The sequence below is a fragment of the Lissotriton helveticus genome, chromosome 9, assembly GCF_964261635.1.
Source record: "Lissotriton helveticus chromosome 9, aLisHel1.1, whole genome shotgun sequence".
NCBI classification, from domain to species: Eukaryota; Metazoa; Chordata; class Amphibia; order Caudata; family Salamandridae; genus Lissotriton; species Lissotriton helveticus.
In genome coordinates this window covers 486,098,507-486,121,983 of record NC_136070.1, presented here as the reverse complement: position 1 = coordinate 486,121,983, position 23,477 = coordinate 486,098,507, and the positions used below count along the sequence as shown (strand labels likewise).

At 40.6% G+C, this 23,477-nt stretch overlaps 1 protein-coding gene across 1 annotated transcript in view; it reads left to right on the top strand.

The window, feature by feature from the left end:
- The window catches only part of SYNE2 (spectrin repeat containing nuclear envelope protein 2), a 1,843,566-nt gene that overhangs the window by 504,057 nt on the left and 1,316,032 nt on the right, over positions 1-23,477 (top strand). The window contains exons 33-35 of the mRNA XM_078660317.1: positions 2,865-3,023; positions 3,647-3,808; positions 8,216-8,317. Coding sequence (XP_078516443.1) covers positions 2,865-3,023; positions 3,647-3,808; positions 8,216-8,317 — 423 coding nt within the window. The remainder of the gene's footprint in view (positions 1-2,864; positions 3,024-3,646; positions 3,809-8,215; positions 8,318-23,477) is intronic.

Below are 23,477 nucleotides of genomic sequence, written 5' to 3'. Positions count from 1 at the left end.
CTGATCTCCTGATTTCTCCCCAGGTGCAATAATACCTTTGCCACTTTTTCAAGGATGGCCATAGACCCCGGACTATTCAATGAACACTTTAATTTGCATCAATCAGTTTGAATGCTGCCTAAAATGGCTGTTAAAGGTTGATCAGCACTATGGGCATATTTGAGTCTCAAAGCCACTGAGTCTAATTTAGCTAAACCAGGGCAAACATTGAGCCTCAATTGAAGTCAGTTTAAGCATCACAATAGGGAGCAAAAAAGCAAGTGGCAGCATGACAATTGAGCAATGCCCTGGGCATATTTGAGCAGTAACACAGGGTAAAACTGAGGTAGAAACATATCAGTAATTCAGCTGAGATAGGCCCACAGGTAAGAGAATAATTGAGTGCAGCTAAGAGCATGATTGACCAACACTATCCGTTTAATTGAGCAACCCTAAAGACCTAAAGACCTATAAGTACCGCAGGGCAGATATACGCTGCACCAGAGATGTGCGTGAGTAATGGCCATAACAATGGATAGGAAGTTTCCTATATGTCCTTTAAGCTGCACATTCCACACTTTGACATTGTGTCAGTGGCATTAAATGGAGGACTGACAAAGAAGAAAAAATAATTGCAACTGTACATTGATGAGGTAGCAACTCTTCAATATATTTAATGAAAATGAATTGCAGGATCACAAAGTAGAAATGCACCTATGTACTAATTACCATTCTTCCCCAATTATTTGCATTTGTGAGAAATCTTCAGTTTTATGAATCCCACAGGTTTTTTAATAATTGGTACTGGAGATAAAAGACAGCTAAAATCCTCCAGATGGTACTAAAACTATTTTTCAAATATTATAGAATGATAAAGAACACAATGTGTATATCAAATGTGCGTTGTCAAGGCTTGAGACTTATTGCTTAACACTGTCTATTATAATTTATGCAGTGATAGTACAAATGTTTATATTTTCTCTGTTGGCACACACTGCTCCACCAATGTCTTACCCCTTTGCAAAGGTGACGGTGAATTGGTTCTTTAGTGTTGTTCACCAATATGGCAAACATATTACTATAGTCAGAGTGAATGGAGACTGCATTGTTTTGCACTGTTTTGCTAGTCCTCATCATGTATGGAAAGGCCACACAACCCTGAGTCTTGCTGAATGAATGCTACAGACCTATTGTAATCTTCACCAATTAAAACAAATCTAATCTCATAGTGTAAAGTCCTTAAACTCACATCATCATAAAGGGGGTGACTCTTCAAATGATATAAGGGTATTTATCTATAATTGTTTAATGTCCTGCTTACAACAAACATGCAACCATTATAAGTCTAAATGTAAAAATAGGTTCATGACGAATCTTCAGAGTCACAGAAAGTTCAACCCATGGTTGAGATCATATCCGGACACGTTTTCTACCAAGACAGCATTTTGTTGCATTATGCATAAACCTGGAGGATATAAAACAATGCAGACCAACTTATCATCATCAATAGCCACTTGAGGAAAAAAGTTCTAAAAAGGCTGGATAGTTCACTAAAAGGAAGACTGTGGATTGCCCCAACAGCCCATGAAGCAGGATCTTTTGCCAAAGAACCAGGCAAGCCAAGTCAAGTCCACAATCAAGGAAGTAACCCAAAGTTCAAAATTAAAAGCTGCAAGACACATTCCCAAGAAGGACATGGAATCACTTATCTTTACTGTGTAAACCATAAAAACACTTATGCAGGAATGTGTTTTGTGTTAGCTAAGATGAACTTGATAAAGTAAAACTACCAGAAATATGCAGGTAGAAATTTAAAATTTAAAATTAACACAAATAAAAATAAAATGTGAATTTTCTGCCCACGTCTTAAGGACCTGACCGGCTGGACGCTGTCTAAAACAATAAATGTAGACAGTTTATGAAACTTTAAGCAAATGGCATTTACTTAGAAAACATATTCCCAAACAAGGCAGAGCGAAACAAAACAAACAATTGCGAGTATGTCATCCATGTGTTTAGATGAAATCTGTGTTTAAATGAGAACATATCTGTGAAAAACTGAAGAAAACATCATATGCATTCAGAAGAGATTTGTAAAGGAAGCATGTTGACTGGGTCCCTAAATACAGTACATCACATAGGGGCTCATTACTATGGCGGAACGATTGCCACCGCCGGGCCGGCGGTGATGATTGTTCCGCCATCGTAATGGGATTTACCCACCTCTATATTAGGATGGCGGTGTGTATCACGGTGGATGCAAAGTCCATCCGACGCTCTACCGCTTGGTGCAATCGTAACGATTGCCTGCTGGGCGGAGCAGGGGCACTAATATGGTGGCAGTGCCTAGCAGGCACCATCCGCCACATTAGGATGTGGGTACTGAACAGCCTTTCCATGGCGAAATTGCCGCCATGGAAAGGCTGAAGGGGATTGGTTTTGGGGGCCCGTTGTGGGCCTCCTTGCGTCTGGGGGAGCTGGGGTGCACTTGTACCCCCTACATTTTGCTGCACCAAGTGTCAGGCACTGTCTGGTGCCAGCCAATGTGGTGCAGTGAAATGCCAGACATGAGATTTTGACATCGAGGCGAGTACTGATGTCAGCAGCAACCACCACAATGTTAAATTGCAGGCGGTCGCATCCTAATTCACGGTGCAGGACTGCCGCATGTCTGGTGGCCGGTCCCAACACCGCAGGCCCACCATCCTAATGAGCCCCATAGTTCCTTGGGCAAGAAGGGGCACTGTAGAAAAATACAAAGATGACCAAAACATGCAGACTGGACTTAATGTGTCACCTCATTAATGTATTTTTCAATGTGAACTTCTACCAGCTTAACTATATACACAGTTAATTGGTGTAAACTTATTTCCTCTATTTTGCAGCTTAAAACTGAAAAAGCAGAGTTAAATCATCACTCCGAAGAAATTGAAAAGATGAATAATATCTGTAAAAGTCTGCAGTTTCAGATGATTAAAATGGGAAGCTTTGAGGAGCCCCCCTTTGAGAAAGAAGCGCACATGATGCTGGACAGGTGGCTTGATGTAAGTATGAAAAGATGTCTTGAGCAGTGTCCTACCTTGTGATGACTAATACATCTCTCTATGGTGACATTATAACACTGGAAAATAGAAACAGACATAGTGGGATATGACACAAACTTGGTGTGTCATAAGGACTAAAAGTTACCTTTTGTGATACAAAAATCCAATCACACTCCCCAGGCATCATAGGTATGACCACATTGGTCTGAGGCAGATTGCGCTGTTTGCCCTTCCCGTAGCTAGGAAGGTACATTTTTAGACCACTTTCTAGAGTATCTAATAATTGCGCTCTCCTTGAAGTAAGTATTTCGGCAGCACTCATAGGAGGGGTCGCATTAAGAGACTGAAATTTTGGAGGCAGGCCATGTGGCTGCCCTGGAATAAATGTGGATATAATGACAGAAATATAATTTTGAAGTACCCTTAAGCAGTACAATGTGAACAAAGACCATGACCATGTGTCATAGTCTATCACTGATATGCATATATTATGTCATTCCATGTTTTTGAATACTACTTTTATAATGATAATAGGCTACCCAAAAGCATTTTCAAAATATGTTACTGCAAGTAATGTGTTTTATGACACAAATATAACTGTCTCATATTATATCCATTTATAGATAAATGAGAAGATGGAGAACAGTTGTGAAAATCTAGAACGAGCATTGGTGCTGTGGGATCAACTTCTGAAGTTAGCTGATAACATCGATCAGTGGGCTCAACTGCAGCTCTCAGGGGACAAAGACCAACACTTATCTAAGGAGGATTTTGCAAAGCTTGAGGTAATTAAGCTATTATTAATTGCCTACGTTTACTGAACAATCTCAAGTTCTCAAGTGTGCTCAGCAAACTAGTGATAGAATTACACACTTGAGTAAATGGTATGCAACTTAATCAGAATTACTCAATCATTAATGACAATGAAAACCAATATATCAATATTTCTGTTTGGTGTTATGATCAGAGGTTGTTTGGGTCATGGTAGAACATGTTCTCATTTCATGGTTAACACATGTTTACATTTACATTTAGCTGCACAAACAAGAAGAATTTAACCAATCTACCACAGACCCTCCCTGGCGAACACTAAAGAAGCACAAAAGTATAACTGAATTGGAGAAATATTCCCACAGAGAATGTGGAGGTAGACCACACAATAAATAGCAGGGAGAGTAGTCATCTTAGAAGGGACACATAGGCTAACTAACCACAATGTAAGATGACTAACAATAATACTGGATATTTTTCTTTGCTAGATGTTAAAGCATGCCAGGCGGAGAAAACACAAGAGGGTCCCTGGTAATGGAGATAATGAGGAGAAGAAAGCAGGGAAAACACAAGAAATCACAAAAGACACTTCTCCCAAATCAATACTTAAAAGGCAGGTAATGCATCCAAAAATACACGTCCTACAGACCAATATTTTTTAAAATGTATTATCAAAATATATAAATCATTTTATAAATTAATTTTTGATATCACAAGTATACATCAAAGAATGTTTTTTTTAAAACATCAACATTGTACATCAATTTTTAAGGAGCCCTATTAACATGATGAACAGTGAACGTAATATACACATCAAAAAAAGCAACTTAACAGAAAACAGTAGAAATTTGTTAACGCAAATGAACAGACAAAACAGCAACTGTGAAGATACACAATTACATACATACACAAAATTTCAATACAAATACACTAAACTAAATACATATAAAACAAGAAAAAGCTAGAGAAATGCACTGACGCGCGTTTCGGAAGTGAAATGTACACAAAACAATCCTTCATCAGGGCGCTGAAAGAACAAATTATTCAGTGGCCGCAAGCCATCTGTGTATCATGCACTGTGGCTGGTTATATAGTGCAGGGGGCTCTGTACCAATATGCGTTAAGCACAGGTTTTCTAAATAGTATAGGAAGCTGATTCAGAATGTTGCAGCGTCCCTCTTGAGTATCCGTGCGCGATATAAATGTCTAATAACAATAACAATATAGTGGAGGATGCTTTCAATCCAGGGCACGAGGCACAGTTAATTCATTTGCCAATAGTCCAAATAGGCCTACTCCTAGATATGGAATAGAGTATCTCAGTTCCATGCTACAAGCAAGTTATTGCGTTAACACATTTTTACTATTTTCTGTTATGTTGCTTTTTTTCATCTGTATATTACGTTCACTGTTCATCATGTTAACAATTGATGTGGAATGTTGATGTTTTAAAAAAAAATCTTTGATGTATACTTGTGATATAAAACATTTATTTATAAAATAAATTATATTTTTTGATAATACATTTTGAAAAATATTGGTCTGTGGGACATGTGTATTTTTGGATGCATTACCTGACTTTTAAGCATTGATTTGGGAGAAGTTTCTGTTGTGATTTATTTGCAGGTGTAAAGGACCTGCATCATTAGTGACCTTTTGGATTGTAGGATTGGCACACAGAAAATACACAGATCACAAAAGAATAGAAGACCAGGGAGATTCCTATATTTGTGTGAATCTTGACCATTCTACCGCCATTCCTTTAATAAATAACATATGCTAAGCTAATGTACTGTCTATTTTATCATTTTTTCTGAATTGTGATTGAATGCCAGATTTGTGACTATCTGTTTATGACCAAATGCCAAGGTATTACAAAATCAGAAGAAAAAATATTTCCTCTTGTTCTGATATATGCCAATGGAATACCTTAAGAGGTGATGCATTTTCACCAAAATATTAAGGATACAAATGTAGCTTTACTTGTTTTTACATTTTTAGGAAAGCCTTTCAAGAGTATGATGTAGGAGGTAAAATTGCTTGATACGTTTGCGTGTGTTGTTTACACTATTGCATATAAAATGTAAAATCAATAATTTAGTAAATTCTAAGTAGCTGCATTTTCTGTCTAAGTTCGATGGAAGAATGCAATTCCGCTTTACAGAATGGCTATTTGAACCCTTTTGTGTAAGGAATGTAAAAGTCCTGCCTTTTGGGTGGAGGCATACAGGTGGAGCAATATATTTGATGTACAACCTTGACAACCATTGAACAAGAGTATTTTCTGTGTTGTCATATCTAATGATCTCAAAGTTGAGACAAAAGAGTACTGAAAAGCTTGGTGGATATTGAAATAGATGTTGAGCATATACGTAGAGACAAATGTGCTGAAAATGTAAGCTTCTTGCCTTCTGAAGCCTGCGTCTCTTGCAAGATAAGATCAGGAGAAATGTATTTCAAATATGTAATAAAAGGTAGTTTCTGTTGGGCACTAGAAGGTGTCTAAAAACAGACAGAGAAATTGCTTACCTCACGTGAAGTGCCCTCGCCCCCCCAAAAAGTGCCAACTACGGCTGACTGCCCTCCCCCCCAGCTATGCCACTGTCTAAAAAAGCATAAAAAGCATTTTCCCCAGAGAAGAAAATTGCAGAGAGGAAGAGTAGGTATGCTGAAGCCCATATTCAGTAATTAGACTGAAAACATTAAATAAATCCTAAAAAAATTACGAAATATGCACAAGTAGTATATCTGGTTTTTTTCGAGGTAGGCCATAAGGTAAAGGTTTGGAATGGATTTTCATGACATTCATGGGCGTGGGTACAGATTGCTGTTGCCACAAGATCATCTATCTCAGTGAGATGAGAATGCTCAAGTTATGTATTTACAGCCATGCAAGGATACATAGGGGCCCATTATGATGTCGGGCGGATTGCCACCACCAGGCAGGCGGTAGCCACCGCCGGCCTGGCGGAGGCAATCCGCCCGACACCTATGCCCAGATGCCCCCCCCCCACCGCATCAGGATGGTGGGGGGGAGCGCGGCGGACGGAAAGACCGTCCGCCGCTTTACTGCCGCGGTCGCCTTGCGACCGCAGCGGTAATGGAATAATATGGTGGCGGTGTCCAATGGACACCGCCAGCCATATTACGATGGCGACTGACAGGGGCCTTTCCGCGGCGGCAATGCCGCCACGGAAAGGCAGGCGGTGTTTGCTGCGGGGGCCCCCTGCGATGCCCCCAGGTGAGGGCAGCTCAGGGGGAGGACAGGCGCGGTGTCTGCCGCTTTGCATATCCAAACGCCTTCACTGATGTTTTGCATTGTGGCGGGCGATGCAGAGAGCACCGCCCGCCACAATGCTGAGAATACAGGATGTGCCCGCCACTGTGGCGGGCACATCCTAATGGCACCCCCGGGACCCCCGCCCTTAAGGCGGGCGGTCCCATTTGCCGATAGGGTGGCGGGCGGGCAAAGCCCGCCCGCCATCCTAATGGACCCCCTAGAGTACACCCTTTCACTTTAAAAAAAATATTTTTGAGAAAATTGAATTTTTATGGTAAAATGTTTTTGTAGTCAAAATATTGCATCCCTGTCACATGTAAGTGCCCTAGGGTCAGAAGTACATTAGGAAATGTAGCATTTTTTGGCTGAGGCATTGGTTTGGTTACCAGATTAGACTTCTCAGTTACAAAGTTCAGGAGTAAATTAATCTTTGTCGTAGAAAGGCCAGTTGGCTAGTTAATACATACATTCACCATCTAGCACCATAGGTGAGAGAGCTGCCAGAATCAGGATACAAACGTGTGGGTACACATAAGCGAGAGTAAGATAGCTGCTTTGATTGCGTGTTAATAAAGAAGACATGGAAATGGTCCAGGTGAAACTATCTGCTATTGATTTTTATGTATTTAAGTAATTAATGGTTGCACACATTTCTTCCCCTTCTACCACATTGTCCTGGAACAACATATATGAAGCCTTGTAAAGAGATACAGCACAATATAGAATTTGAGCACTGGTTTGCTGTGTTGAAAAACAGCTGCGGAACGTAGCTATCAACCAGTGTAGAGGTTTCTTCACCAAAGTGGATGTGTGTATGAGCTCTCAGACGGTCACATATCACTGCACCAATTACACATTAAAGCAAATTTTCCATCTCACAATGTCACCTGAAAACTTGTGCCTCACAATCATATCCCCCAAAATTGAAACAAGGTACAATTTTGGCATTTCTTTGTATCTATAATTATGCCCGATGTGTCCAAGTTAGAACCATCAAGTAAATGTAAAACTGAGTATGTCCTGGACTAGACCAAACACATCTGAACTTGAATGTGATCTCAATTCTAGTGATCATTTAAATTTTATTTACTAAAATTTTTTAAATGGAGCTAACATATAATACATCTCTCTTACTTTTTAGTCTGGATTACAGATCCAAGAAAAAAACATTGAAGAATTTAATAGAAAATCAACAGATATACAACAACTCCTTCAAAGTAATGATCCACCTCTTGAACTGCAGGTAAGAGTTTATGTGACAACTGCATATTATAAGATCATAATATGATTTGTAGCATTTTTTATTTATTGTATATAATAGTTCAGTACATGCTACTCGTAGTGAGCAACCAATGTACATATATATATATTTTTTCTCAGAAAGACTCTGGGCACTCAAACCTTCTTCTTTCTTGATATTTTATTTTGAATTTCACGCGCAACCTGCAGTTGACAAACACGTTTCGGCTCCCTGGCCTTTGTCAATGCCAGCTACCCTTACTGACGAAATGTATTTTATTTATTTATTTAATTTGTATAGCGCGTCATAACCACCGGGGTCTCTAAGCGCTGTTTGTCCAGATTACGTAGTGGGGTTCGGTATTTACTTGATCTTAACACAACGCCTAGAGGCTACTCCATGCTTGCTTGAACAGTACGGTTTTTAACTTTTTCCTGAAGGATAACAGATTGCATTCCTTCCTTAGTTCTGGGGCCAGTTTGTTCCATAAAGCTGGGAGTGTGTTGGAGAAAGCACGTCCCCCCACCGTAGCCAGTTTAAAACGGGTTTGGGACAAGAGGGTAGCGTCCGACGAGCGCAAAGTCCTGCTCGGTGTATATAGGGACAGGCGGGATTTCAAGTATCTTGGTGCATTACCATACAGCGCCTTATGTACGATACACAATCCTTTAAATACAACCCTCTGCCGAATCGGGAGCCAATGTAGCTCCTGCATCAGAGGGGAAGAGTGGGCAGTCCTAGGTTTCTTGTAAATCAGCCGGGCTGCGTCGTTCATAACCCCCTGTAGCATATCCAGCAACCGCTGGGGTAGACCGATATACAGGGAGTTTCCATAGTCCAGCCTAGCCAGGATTGTGGCTGAGACCACGTGTCTCAAGGTGGAAAATGAGAGTAGTGCAGAGATCTTCCTCAGTTGTCGCATCAGGCCTATACAGGTGCCCACTACCGTGGTGACTTGTTCTTTCATGGAGAGTTTATCATCCACGTACAGGCCCAAACTTTTGACTGCAGACGCCGGTTCCGGTGGCACACCCAGCTCCACAGGCCAGAATTTCTCGCTCCAGGGGTTGCCCGTGATGGAAACAGGCAACACTTCCGTCTTGTCCGGGTTGATTTTTAAGGAATTCTCGGCCATCCAATTAACCGTGGCTTTGAGTATGTCCTGCAACCTGGTAGACGCTCCCGGGCCATCATCCAGCCGGATGATTATCTGGGTGTCATCGGCGTAGTTGTATACTAGGCAGTCTAACCTATTCAGGAGTGCAATTAATGGCTGCAAGTAAATATTAAAGAGTAGGGGTGACAGGGCAGAGCCCTGTGGAACCCCACAAGTGATGGGAGCAGAGGTGGAAAGAAGATCCCCCAGCTGTACTCTTTGTGTCCTGCCCTGCAGGAATGATGTAAGCCATGCATGTGCTGCGCCCCTGATACCAAAAGACCTCAACCGCGACAATAGTTGTTCATGACACACGGTATCAAAGGCCGCGGAGAGATCCAGTAGTATCAGGGCGCTCGGTGTTTTTATATCAGCTCAAAAAACAACAAATTGTGATTGGCAGAATTTCGAAGCATGTACATAAACAGTGGACTGCCATCTCAATTAATTTTCAAATGGTTGTAAACGTCGCAGCCATTTTGCAATCGCAAGATGTATTGCATGCGTACAGGCATAGAAAACGGTGCACAGACAGAATATCGAGTTTAAAATGTAGACATACTCAAATATCGAGTTTTAAATATCGTGATAAAGAAATATCGACAGGAAGAATATCGTGGTCAAGAATATTGACTTGCAGGTAAGAAATATAGTTTTTGGGAAGTATCGAAGTTGTTACTCTCATTTGCAAAAATATAGTTGTTTAATATATCAATGTTTTAATTAGTGCTATGTATATTAGTATGTATTTTAAAATGATGTCATCTATTTTTTTGTATAAGAATTTGTTTTGTTTTTTAATATATGTGTTACATTTTTGTAGTTATTAATTATATCTTAATAAAACTTTGCGTTTTTAAGTTCTGTAGCGGGTTGTCGGTTTATAGGGGAATAGGGTGGGAAGTAATTTAATTATTATAAATTAATGATTATTTTTATGTTTTAGTATTATTTAATTTAGATTTTATAGTGTTAATTGTGGGATTTCATTTATTATTAATTATTTATTAATTAGTTGTCAATTATTTTTAATGAATGAATTGGCAATTATGATAATTGTGTCATTTATTTAGGAGCGGATTGTGGGTTTATAGGGGAATAGGGTGGGAAGTAATGTAATTATAATAAATTAATTATAATGTTTTATGCATTAGTATTTATTTAATTAATATATTATAGTGTTAATTGTGGGAATTCATTTATTACTAATTATTAACCAATTGGCTGTTAATTATTATTAATTAATTAATTGGTAATTATGTTAATTGTGTTATTTCTTAGGAGTGGATTTTGGGTTTATAGGGGAATAGGGTGGGAAGTAATTTAATTATAATACGTGTAATTATATTTGTAATGTATTAATATTTATTTAATTTATAGTTTATAGTGTTAATTGTCTGAGTTTTTTATTATTAAATATTTATTAATTGGTTCTAAATTATTTATAATGAATTAATTTGTAATTAATTATGGTAATTGTGCCCGCCACCATAACAGTGATGGGACCGACTGCCAGACGTGCGGCTGTCCCACTGGCCCATGCCATCTTGGCTGGCGCATCCTGCTCTTTTACCATTGCGGACGATGCTGCTGGCTGTAGCACCGTCCGCAATGGTAAAAGGGCATGCACAGCATTTCCCTGCACCATGTGGCAGGCACCACGCGGTGCCTGCCACCTGGTGCAGTGACCTGCGGGGGGTACCATGTGTACCCCCAGTACACCCACACCCCCCACCCACCAGGGGCCAGCAACGGGCCCCCAAAGCCAATCCCTGCCAGCCTTCCCATGGCGGCATCTCTGCCATGGAAAGACTGTTCCCCACCCACATCATAATATGGCTGGCGGTGCCTGCTAGGCACCGCCACTATATTACTGGCCCAGCTCCACCCGGCCGGCAATCGTAACGATTGCTGACCGGCGGAAAAGCGGTGGACGGACTTTGCGTCTGCCACGAGACCCACCACCATCACAATATGGCGGGGGTATTTCTCATTACGATGGCGTAACGGTCGCCGGCTCGGCGGTGGCGATCGTTACGTTGTTGTTAATTGATATTCATTTATTAATGTAAAATTCATTATGGAAATTGTATAGTGATTTTTAGGTGTGGGATGTGGTGTTTATTGGGGTAGAGGTGGAAAGTAATTTATGTTTAATTAATAATTAGTTGATTATTATTATTACTTTATCAATTGATACATATTTATGGTAAGTGTTTATTGTTATTTGTGTGTGTGTTTTGGTTTTATAGGGGAAAGGTTTAGGGAGTAAGTTAATATTTATTTGTTTTAAATTTTTTTAAATTAATAATATTTGCTTAATTTATAATTATGTTAATTATGGAGGTACATTAAAAAAAAATAAAGGTGGGTTGTGAATTGAGTGGTGTTATAGGGTACAAAATAAAAAATATTACATGTATGTAATAAATAATGTTTTTTTATAAAATATCGTCTATTAAAAATAGCTTTTTGTTTTAAAATTATTTTTGAATTTTTTAAATAATATTTCTGGGTATTTGTTAGCTCTTTTTAACATTCAAATCTGTTTTTATCTTTTGTAATACTTAAAACTTTTTTATATGTTTTTTTTTTGTTCTGAACTCTTTTGTGTTGTTGTTAATTTGTTTGTTTTTAATTTTGAACTGACTCCAGTGGAAATATAAATTTTTACCCCTCTGCTATCCAACACTTACCCTACTGTTGCACAAATTGGAATGGGAATAGTAATTTTTACCCCTCCGCTAGCCAACACTTTTCCTACTGTTGCACTCACTGGAGTGGGAATAGTAGTTTGCACCCCTCCGCTATCCAACACTTTTTCTACTGTTGCATCCACTGGATAGGAAATACTAATTTTTACCCATCCACTATCCAACACTTTCCTACTGTTCACCCACTGGAGTGGGAACAGTAATTTTTACCTCTCCGCTATCCGTCACTTTCCCTACTGTTGCACCCACTGGAATGGGAATAGTAATTTTTCCCCCTCCGCTATCCAACATTTTCTCTACTGTTGCACTCACTGGAGTGGGAATATTAAGTTTTACCCCTCCGCTATCCAACACTTTCCCTACTGTTGCACTCACTGGAGTGGGAATAGTAATTTTTACGCCTCCGCTATCCAACATTTTCCCTACTATTGCACCCATTGGAGTGGGAATATTACATTGTACCCCTCCGCTATCCAACACTTTCCCCACTGTTGCACTCACCAGAGTGTGATTAGTAAGTTTTACCCCTCTGCTATCCAACACTTTCCCTACTGCTGCACTCAATGGAGTGCAAAATGTAATTTTAGAGACTATTAAATATTTTAATGTTTTAAATTATAATATAATTGTTTTTATTCGATTTTATTTTATAAGTGTATGTTAATATATATATTTATTTGTAAATTTTGATATATTTACAAAAGTATAAAATAAATTAAAATGTATAGTTTATTAATTGTTTTAAAGGCATTAGATATGTATATATATATATATATATTAATTACACAAGGTTAGCCCCAAGAAGAGAAGCCACAGGCAGATGATATTGTTCGTTTTATTACCATTCAGCAGCTTGCAAACAGAGTCTCAGCATAACTGGCACACTTCATTAAATGGCCAAACGCGTTTCAGGAACAACACTTCCTTTCTTCAGTGGCGCTGGTGCGGTGAACAGCAAAGCAGCATTACTTGCGCACGTGATATTTAAAGAACCTGCCCCAGTGGGCGTGGCCATTTTCACGGCCTCCTGGTCCTCGTAGTCCGTCAAGGTTTTACCCATGTGGGTCTGCTTTGTGCACACTCAAATCTGCAATGTTAATACCCCAGTGGGTTAGTGACAGTCTCTGCTGTGCAATTCTGTCCTGCTTTACAACTGCCAAAACACGAACAGCCTGCCTCCCCAAATGCCGATTCCTCGTCAGTTTCAGCAGGGCCCGCAAACCAGCAGTGGGCGTCTCTCCGCGGCTGGCAAAGCCGCTAAATATCAATTACACAAGGTTAGCCCCAAGGAGAGAAGCCACAGGCAGATGATATCGTTCGTTTTATTACCATTCAGCAGCTTGCAAACAGAGTCTCAGCATAACTGGCACACTTCATTAAATGGCCAAACGCGTTTCAGGAACAACACTTCCTTTCTTCAGTGGCGCTGGTGCGGTGAACAGCAAAGCAGCATTACTTGCGCACGTGATATTTAAAGAACCTGCCCCAGTGGGCGTGGCCATTTTCACGGCCTCCTGGTCCTCGTAGTCCGTCAAGGTTTTACCCATGTGGGTCTGCTTTGTGCACACTCAAATCTGCAATGTTAATACCCCAGTGGGTTAGTGACAGTCTCTGCTGTGCAATTCTGTCCTGCTTTACAACTGCCAAAACACGAACAGCCTGCCTCCCCAAATGCCGATTCCTCGTCAGTTTCAGCAGGGCCCGCAAACCAGCAGTGGTCGTCTCTCCGTGGCTGGCAAAGCCGCTAAATATCAATTACACAAGGTTAGCCCCAAGGAGAGAAGCCACAGGCAGATGATATCGTTCGTTTTATTACCATTCAGCAGCTTGCAAACAGAGTCTCAGCATAACTGGCACACTTCATTAAATGGCCAAACGCGTTTCAGGAACAACACTTCCTTTCTTCAGTGGCGCTGGTGCGGTGAACAGCAAAGCAGCATTACTTGCGCACGTGATATTTAAAGAACCTGCCCCAGTGGGCGTGGCCATTTTCACGGCCTCCTGGTCCTCGTAGTCCGTCAAGGTTTTACCCATGTGGGTCTGCTTTGTGCACACTCAAATCTGCAATGTTAATACCCCAGTGGGTTAGTGACAGTCTCTGCTGTGCAATTCTGTCCTGCTTTACAACTGCCAAAACACGAACAGCCTGCCTCCCCAAATGCCGATTCCTCGTCAGTTTCAGCAGGGCCCGCAAACCAGCAGTGGGCGTCTCTCCGCGGCTGGCAAAGCCGCTAAATATCAATTACACAAGGTTAGCCCCAAGGAGAGAAGCCACAGGCAGATGATATCGTTCGTTTTATTACCATTCAGCAGCTTGCAAACAGAGTCTCAGCATAACTGGCACACTTCATTAAATGGCCAAACGCGTTTCAGGAACAACACTTCCTTTCTTCAGTGGCGCTGGTGCGGTGAACAGCAAAGCAGCATTACTTGCGCACGTGATATTTAAAGAACCTGCCCCAGTGGGCGTGGCCATTTTCACGGCCTCCTGGTCCTCGTAGTCCGTCAAGGTTTTACCCATGTGGGTCTGCTTTGTGCACACTCAAATCTGCAATGTTAATACCCCAGTGGGTTAGTGACAGTCTCTGCTGTGCAATTCTGTCCTGCATTACAACTGCCAAAACACGAACAGCCTGCCTCCCCAAATGCCGATTCCTCGTCAGTTTCAGCAGGGCCCGCAAACCAGCAGTGGGCGTCTCTCCGCGGCTGGCAAAGCCGCTAAATATCAATTACACAAGGTTAGCCCCAAGGAGAGAAGCCACAGGCAGATGATATCGTTCGTTTTATTACCATTCAGCAGCTTGCAAACAGAGTCTCAGCATAACTGGCACACTTCATTAAATGGCCAAACGCGTTTCAGGAACAACACTTCCTTTCTTCAGTGGCGCTGGTGCGGTGAACAGCAAAGCAGCATTACTTGCGCACGTGATATTTAAAGAACCTGCCCCAGTGGGCGTGGCCATTTTCACGGCCTCCTGGTCCTCGTTGCACTCACCAGAGTGTGATTAGTAAGTTTTACCCCTCTGCTATCCAACACTTTCCCTACTGCTGCACTCAATGGAGTGCAAAATGTAATTTTAGAGACTATTAAATATTTTAATGTTTTAAATTATAATATAATTGTTTTTATTCGATTTTATTTTATAAGTGTATGTTAATATATATATTTATTTGTAAATTTTGATATATTTACAAAAGTATAAAATAAATTAAAATGTATAGTTTATTAATTGTTTTAAAGGCATTAGATATATATATATATTTTATATATGAATGTTTACATTTTTTTATTAAACATAGTTTATTATATTTGTTAAAATGTATATTAAATCTAAATATTGTTTTTAAGTTAATTGTATTAGTTAATATATTTAACATAACTTTTAATTTAAATAAAAACATCTATATTTTGTACATCTATATTTTTTACAGCGATATTTTTGTTTCGATATTTTTGTACTTACAATTTTAAATATAGGATGTTGATATTTTTGACATCAATATCTTTGCATCGATATTTTTGTATGGGGATATTTTGGGAATCGATATTCTGTCAGTGAACCACATCCCAATAAATATATGACCGTGCACACTTTACAAAATCAACTTTCAGAATTCAAATCCATAATTGACTTGTAATCCATATACTTACTCACCTTAATTCTAAAGCACGTGCATTAAAAAAAAAATATCACAATGAGTTTCAAGAATGCATGTAATCCTTCAGTGATGCTATTCTTCATTAAATGTACATTCCATTCCCTTACTGCTGTATAGCTTATATAAAACATGCATGTTTGTCATGTCTAAAACCTTTTTTATCTCAACTTCATGAAGAGACTTCTCCAAAAATCAAGCCTTGAATAGGCTGACTAATTAAATTCTCCAGTTTGATTTAATTACTATAACAGCAGCATCAATGAATAAAATTGGCACTTGAATTTAATCTCCCTCAATTTTCATTAATATCAATAGTCCCCCCTGTTTTATATTCATGTGTATTGTAGTTCGTAAGCGAACAACACCGTGTCACCTCTAATAGAAAGTGCAGTAGTGCATCCATGTGAAGAAAGTGCAAAAATAATTATAGTAAAATGAAACCCCAATCAAACTACCGGAATACCTGGAGCACACTGTTCTGTGTTGAATCTTGTCGAGATTCTGGTGCGGAGGTCGTCTGTATATCTAGACTCCATTTGCCTTAAAATTCTCACTTTTCTGCACCTGGTTGATGCAGAAGAATTTCAACGAATCTCCTCTGCATTCATGGAATTCTGCAAAATGTCTTGCCACTGGATAGGTACTACCTCGATTATTGATGGCTCTAATATGTTCCAGAACCTTTTTCTTTGCTTGATGGACTGTGCTTTGAATATCCAGTTGCACACCAGTAGCAATAGGGCCCTCCTACAATATTTCTGTTTGGACCATGAACCGAAAGACAGTAGGGGAGATGAACGGGAGAAACAACTTAGGCGATTAGAATCACGATTTATAATTGATCTACAATATAAATCATCCAAAGGCCTCAACAGTGGAGAGGAATTAGCTGTGCATCTATAATTCTTAGCTATTAGAAGAGAGAAGCTTTCAGGCAGGTATAGAGAAGGACAACAAAAGGTGATTTGTCTAATGGGTGGCGACAGGTGTACATAGTGTCAAGAATATCGGTTTTAGGACAGTATTATATAAAGTGATGACATACCATATGATGAATCAATGCCCATCCAGGTCTCAATAAAGTTTTTTTAAGCAAAGTGTGAATATAGAGAGTGTGATACACGCATGAATAACTAAGGACAAGATACCAATATGGTATAATATTGCATTTACGCAATTTTGACTGTCAAGTAATTATTTTCAAAAACGCACTCTGCATTCTGATAATCAAAAGTAATATTACATGCATGATGATTTGATATATTGCTCTTAGTTCCTGATTTTGGGGGATATGTCCGCTGTCCAAGATTGGTTAAATGCTAAAGCTGATTACAAACAACAACAACTGATTTTGATATTATTAAAATGTACTGTTAATGAATTACCCGCCTGTAAATACACGCACAAGATTTTTTGTATGATGAATTAATACAAGGTCTATGATTGAACCGAGAATTTGCACAGTTAAAGATAGCCCCCATGGATGAGTTAACATGGTTGTCCTTCTACACTTTTTTAAGCCACTGATTGTAACATAAATAAGGTTAAGGTAACGGCGCCTGTGGACACTGACAAAGGCTCACGCTGAAATGCGTTTGTTGTTTAATTTTTGTGCGCGAATAAATCCACAATTGAGATTAACTCAACAAGAGTGCTGGTTCTTTACTTTTGAAGTGGGAGCGTGAGATTATAGCGGTTCTGCTGCCGCAGGACCACGAACACCGGTGAATGAGTGCGGACGCCACTGGCAGAGGTACGGAGCGTCGATATATATATATATATATATTCACTGAAAAAAACCATAGGTTTCAGGAGTTATATAGTTAGGAATTAGCTTTTAAAAAACCTTTGAAATTCACTCAAAAAACTATAAGTTTTAGTGGTGTTATAGTTAGCTGGACATTTTTCTCATACAAAACCATTGAAATTGCTCCTATATAGTTAGTTGTACTAACTATATTTCGCGCACCCGCAATCCACTGCTGATGATGTCACATATTAGATCATTCATGACATGGTCAGTGACATCACTGATGACATCTCAAATGACATCACTGATGACATCATCCACGTGACAATCACATACCCCTTTTCATACACTATTACAATTTTTCATCACTCTTTGTAAAATACAGAGTATCATATTTAAATCCATTGTCACAGCAATACAAGTATCTAAAAATCCACTCAGTGATTCATAGATGTATACACACATCTAATCACTTACCTATGGATTCACTCATACATGCTGTCAATGAACAATAGAACACTATCAAAAATACTTATACATCTATATCGACATTAAACAACAGCACGCATCCTATTCATATATGAAGTCATCCTACTCACTTATGCAAACAATGGATCATACTTACATATTTACTTAGCAAAACACTTATACAAACACCACTTCTTCTATTCATTTAGATAGTTAGTCATACTTAGTGAATTATAAAATCATTATTACAAGTATACAGTTAGCCATACAGTCACTCACACAATCATTGTGTCTTATGTATACTTATTTATATACAACAACTGACATATACACTGCCTTTTATTTTTCTAGTTTGTTGGACCTGTACCATTGAGAAATATATTTGCTCATCACCCAGTGGCGTCACTGGGGTTGGTGTCACCCGGTGCGGGTAACACATGGTGTCACCCCCCTCACGACTTACCGCATGGACCACCTCTGTCGGAAATGTACGGCGCTAGGTACTGTCTTACTCCCTCTAGCTCCCTCTCTCTGTCTAGCTCCCTCTAGCTCCCTCTCTCTGTCTTAGTCCCTCTAGCTCCCTCTGGTTCCCTCTCTCTCTGTCTTACTCCCCCAAGCTCCCTCTGTCTCTGTCTTACTCCCTCTAGCTCCCTCTCCCTCTGTCTTACTCCCTCTAGCTCCCTCTCTCTGTCTTGCTCCCTCTAGCTCCCTCTCTACTCCTTCTAGCTCCCTCTCTCTCTGGCTTACTCCCTCTAGCTCCCTCTCTCTCTGTCCTACTCCCTCTAGGTAATATATATATATATATATATATATATATATATATATATATATATATATATATATACACACACACACATATATATTACCTACTGGTGGTCGCCAATAGGTAGTAATAAATAGGACCTAGTTTCCATAGGAAAAGCGTATTTTGTTTTGCTGATAACTTTGGCGCAATTTGTCGAATCTTCACAAATGTTTCAAAATTAGTTTGCCTGTCACTCCAGCTGCTGTCTGCAAAGTTTTGAGGTGATCTGTCAAGTGGGGGGCCATGAAAAAGGGGGGTCCTAAAACACATTTGCCCATGTAATTTTCCATAGGATTTTAGACATAACTAAAACCCGAAACACTGAACAGAATTGCACCAAATTTGCCAGAAAGCTAGATTTTAGTCCAGAAAGAGTGCTTTTGGTAATGTGGTGTAAATCTGTTTAGTAGTTTTGGCGTTAGTAAATTAAACAGATTATGTATATCTAGAGACCTGGATGAATCACAGATCCTCCATTGATCCAGGTGGATTCATAGATCCACGCGCCAACAGCAATTCTATGATTGGCTGGCCACAACCTGAGAGGATGGTTTCAGCCGACATTTTGTTCATCAGGACTCGGTTCCCTGCCAAAAAAAAAAGGAAAAGTGATAGAAGGGGTCAGGGTAGAGGTACTCTGACCCCATAGGACTAATTGAGGGGGCCTGTGAGGGACTCATGAAGGGCATAAAATTGTCAAAACTTTTAGTTTTTTAGCGCATGGGGATCCACGGATCTACTTGAGTTCTCCCTCACCCCAGTTTCAACACATACACCGACTCACATACTCACACCCCTTCACACACTCACTCCCACTCACACACATATACTACCTCCTACATACCCACACACCCAATCACAGACCCGCAAAAATATTCACACATAAACTCACAGACCCACTTACACACCCACACAACTACTCTCATAGCCATACAGCTTCTCACACACCTACTCACAGACCCACAAAACCACTCACACAGCCAATCACACAACCACTCACAGACATATACAGCCAGTCACACACCCACCACATACCCACTTACACACCCACACAACAGCACACACACCCACCCACACACCCATGTTACAGGGATGTTAAAGTTAGGAAATAGCATTAAAAAACCTAAAAATACACTAAATAAAAACAAAGGTTACTGGGACATCATAGTTAGAAAACAATTTTTTTTAAAACCTTAGAACTTCACCAAAAACAAAGGTTACAGGGACATTATAGTTAGTTTCAGATTTTACACAAACAAAACCATAGAGATTCAGCAGTTATAGTTATTGTTATCTCAACTAAGTGGAACTCATGCCCTAAGGTAACTATAACTCGCACTCATGCCATTTGGGGAAAGGTGGGGCATGCCTGGACCTCCTCCTCAGGCTGATTTTCGCCCTATAGACCCCACCACCCGGCTTAGTACCCCATCCCTTAGCCTCTAAGGACTGCAGGGAGCGCCCCCTGGGGCCAGAAACTGAAGGGAATACGAGCATGGGGCCCAGCCTCCCTGAGCTATTGATGGACCCAAGGACCCCATCCCCCAGTGCCAGCTCAGATGCTATATCTTGGGGAGTCCAACCCTGTGACTTAGCAGTTTCACTGCCCTTGGTGGCATGGACAAGAAAGCTTTTGTTTGCTCTCACTTTGAGGGAGCATTTTCAAAATTCCCACCAAGTGGGAGCAAACACCATGTCCATTCCCAGCGGTCAGGAGCTTCGAAAATACTCCTGCCATCTGGGAGCCGACTTTTCATCGGTTTCCCTTCCCTCACTGAAGCAGGCAAGGAAACAGATATAAATATTGCTCCTGCCCAGAAGGAGCAGCATTAGGAGCTGTTCCCTGCAGTTCGGAGCAATGTCGGCTCCGTCTGTATGCAGGGAGCTGGCTGGGGTCTCTGGGGCCATGGGGCGCCCGCAGCCCCCAAAGAGTCTATGTACACTGCACCGGGTGGGCACCAGGAAACTCATCTTTCACAAAGGTGGGCCTCAGGGGGCCTTACAAGGCTCGAGGAAGGTGGCCATTGGGCCCCCTCCCCTTTAATTTTAATAGTGGCCCTGGGTGATGTAGTTCCCAGAGGTTAACAAGGCTCAAGATGGCAGCCAAGTGGACCCCACCCCTTTTAATTTTAATGGTGGGGTTCCTAGGACCTAACAAAGCCCCAGAAGGGTGGCCTCCCGTTTAACATATAGATGGCCCTGGGGATGGGGTCCCTAGGACCATAATGGGTTAGGGAGGGGTGCGACGTGGCCCCCCCACCTTCTCTGTAACAAACACCCCTGGGGTCCCCAGGGCCAGGCCCTGTGCAGTGTTTGACTGCTGGCTCTGGGGGGTGGCCACAGGCCCTGTGGCCAACCCCTCACTGTGCACAGCCGAAGGTTATGCGGGACTGTGGGTTGGCTGCATGCGGGGTGTTGATTGCAGGGCCTGGGCGCAGGCAGAGTTGGATTTATGTATGGTAATTAAATATTACTTTATGTTTAAAAAAACACTGGCAATTTACTGAAAAAACCCAAATGTCAAAGTAACGTTATAGTTAGGTGAAAAGTTCTGTAACATCGCAACGTGTATATATATATATATCCTGAATTCCTATCACCTATGGCTTGGATGAAGGAGACGAGCCATGCCGGGTTGCAGTTAATCACATAGATCTATTAACGGGCACAAAATACGAAGCGTTTCATCTCCTTCCGGAGTCTTGGTCACATGACCTTCGGTGGGCTTTACACGTATTTAAAGCAATGTAGCGTCAAACATGACATTTTAGTTTACAATAGACATAGAAAACATACTTCCCGTGATAACCGGTTGTTGTTCTTGTTCAAACATGATACAAGTGACAAAATAATATTTTTTTAATTTGTGAGTTTGACTTAATAAACAAACTGAATGTGATTACAGTCTTTAAGAAAGTTTTTTTTACTTGATATTTCCTCATATCAAAAAAGGGGAGGGGAGTAGTATCACCATGGTCTGGTTGTGTGGCCTGTGATATAGATATAGATATATATATATATATATTCACAGAAAAAACCATAGGTTATAGACCATATATAGTTAGGAATTAGCATTTACAAAACCTTGAAAATTCACTGAAAAAACCATAGGTTATAGACCATATATAGTTAGGAATTAGCATTTAGAAAACCTTATTTTACTCACACAAAACCATTGAAATTCCATATATAGTTAGTTGCACTAACTATATATCGCGCACCCGCAATCCACTGCTGATGATGTCACATATTACATCATTCATGACATGGTCAGTGACATCACTGATGACATCACTGATGACATCTCAAATGACATCACTGATGACATCATCTAGTGTCTGTGTGTTTTTGTAAAGTTTAAATACGTTTTACATATTGAAGAATGACTGGATGTATGGAAGGCATGTTTAGAGCCATGCGCAACCTGCGCCGACCCATCAGTGTAAATGATGCAATGGAAGTCCTCCAAAGGTCGCATAGCCAGAGGAGCAGGATGAACGAACTCATACTGCAAGTACTCTTGCGACCGTAAGGAGGCGTCAAAAATAAACATGACATCCGTGGATGACAATGACGCAGCCCACTGAATCCACCGAGGGTGCAAAGCTTTTGAATTTGGTACACTGGCTTTCGTGACTGCCTCCAAATGAGGACAGGGTGTTACCACTAGCATGCGTTTCCCCTGAGACAGTGCTCGTTCCTTAAGAATTGCCATCTGTACAGCAGTTAAAACCTTTTCCACTGTGGGAAACCGCAACTCAGCCGAAGTGTACAAGTGCGACTTGTAAGCAATAGGTACTGTGTCACCTTCATTAAAAGTGAGGTATGTGAAACCCACCGTCCCAGGAATTATTCTTATTACCAGGTTGGTGTGGTTATCACGAGTCAGTAAATATTTAGAAGCGAGCAGATCAGCCTGCAAGGATTGCAAAATGGCTGAATGCTCAGGCAGCCAGCATGATTTTGAGAAAGTTGGTTGTATCAAAGCATACAACGGCTTGATACGCTGGGCATATTCCGGAATGTAAGTTCTGCCGAAATTCAAAAAGCCCAGCAAAGACTGTAATTTTTTCAGTGTTGTAGGAGCGCGCAATTGTGCGCATTTCTCCAAGAAGTGAGGAGCCAAACCTCTACCTTCATTGTTCAGCTCATAGCCGAGGAACAACACTGTGTGTTCTGCAATGTGCGATTTTGCAAAATTAAATTTGTAACCCATATCAGCAAAGGTACAAATTATGGAATTCACTCGACACAGATGCATCCAAATCTCGTCGTCTGTGAGATAAATGTCATCCACATAAGAACATGCATCGGGATCGATACCCTCCAATAGAGTGACTATTCTGGAGGTGAACACTCCAGGACTATTTTTGTAGCCCATAGGGAGTCGCCAGAAGCATTTTTGCACACCAGCGGACGTAAAACTTGTCCATTGGGAGCTAAAGCCATCCAGTCTGTGGGCATAAAAACCATTGGAAATGTCAAGCGTTGTCTTGAAACGCTTACGCACTAGACTATCCACTAACGCAGAGCCGTGAGTATTCTGTACTGCACAGTTACGGCAATGCGAGTTCAAATGCCGGTAATCCAATACCAAACGATATGATCCG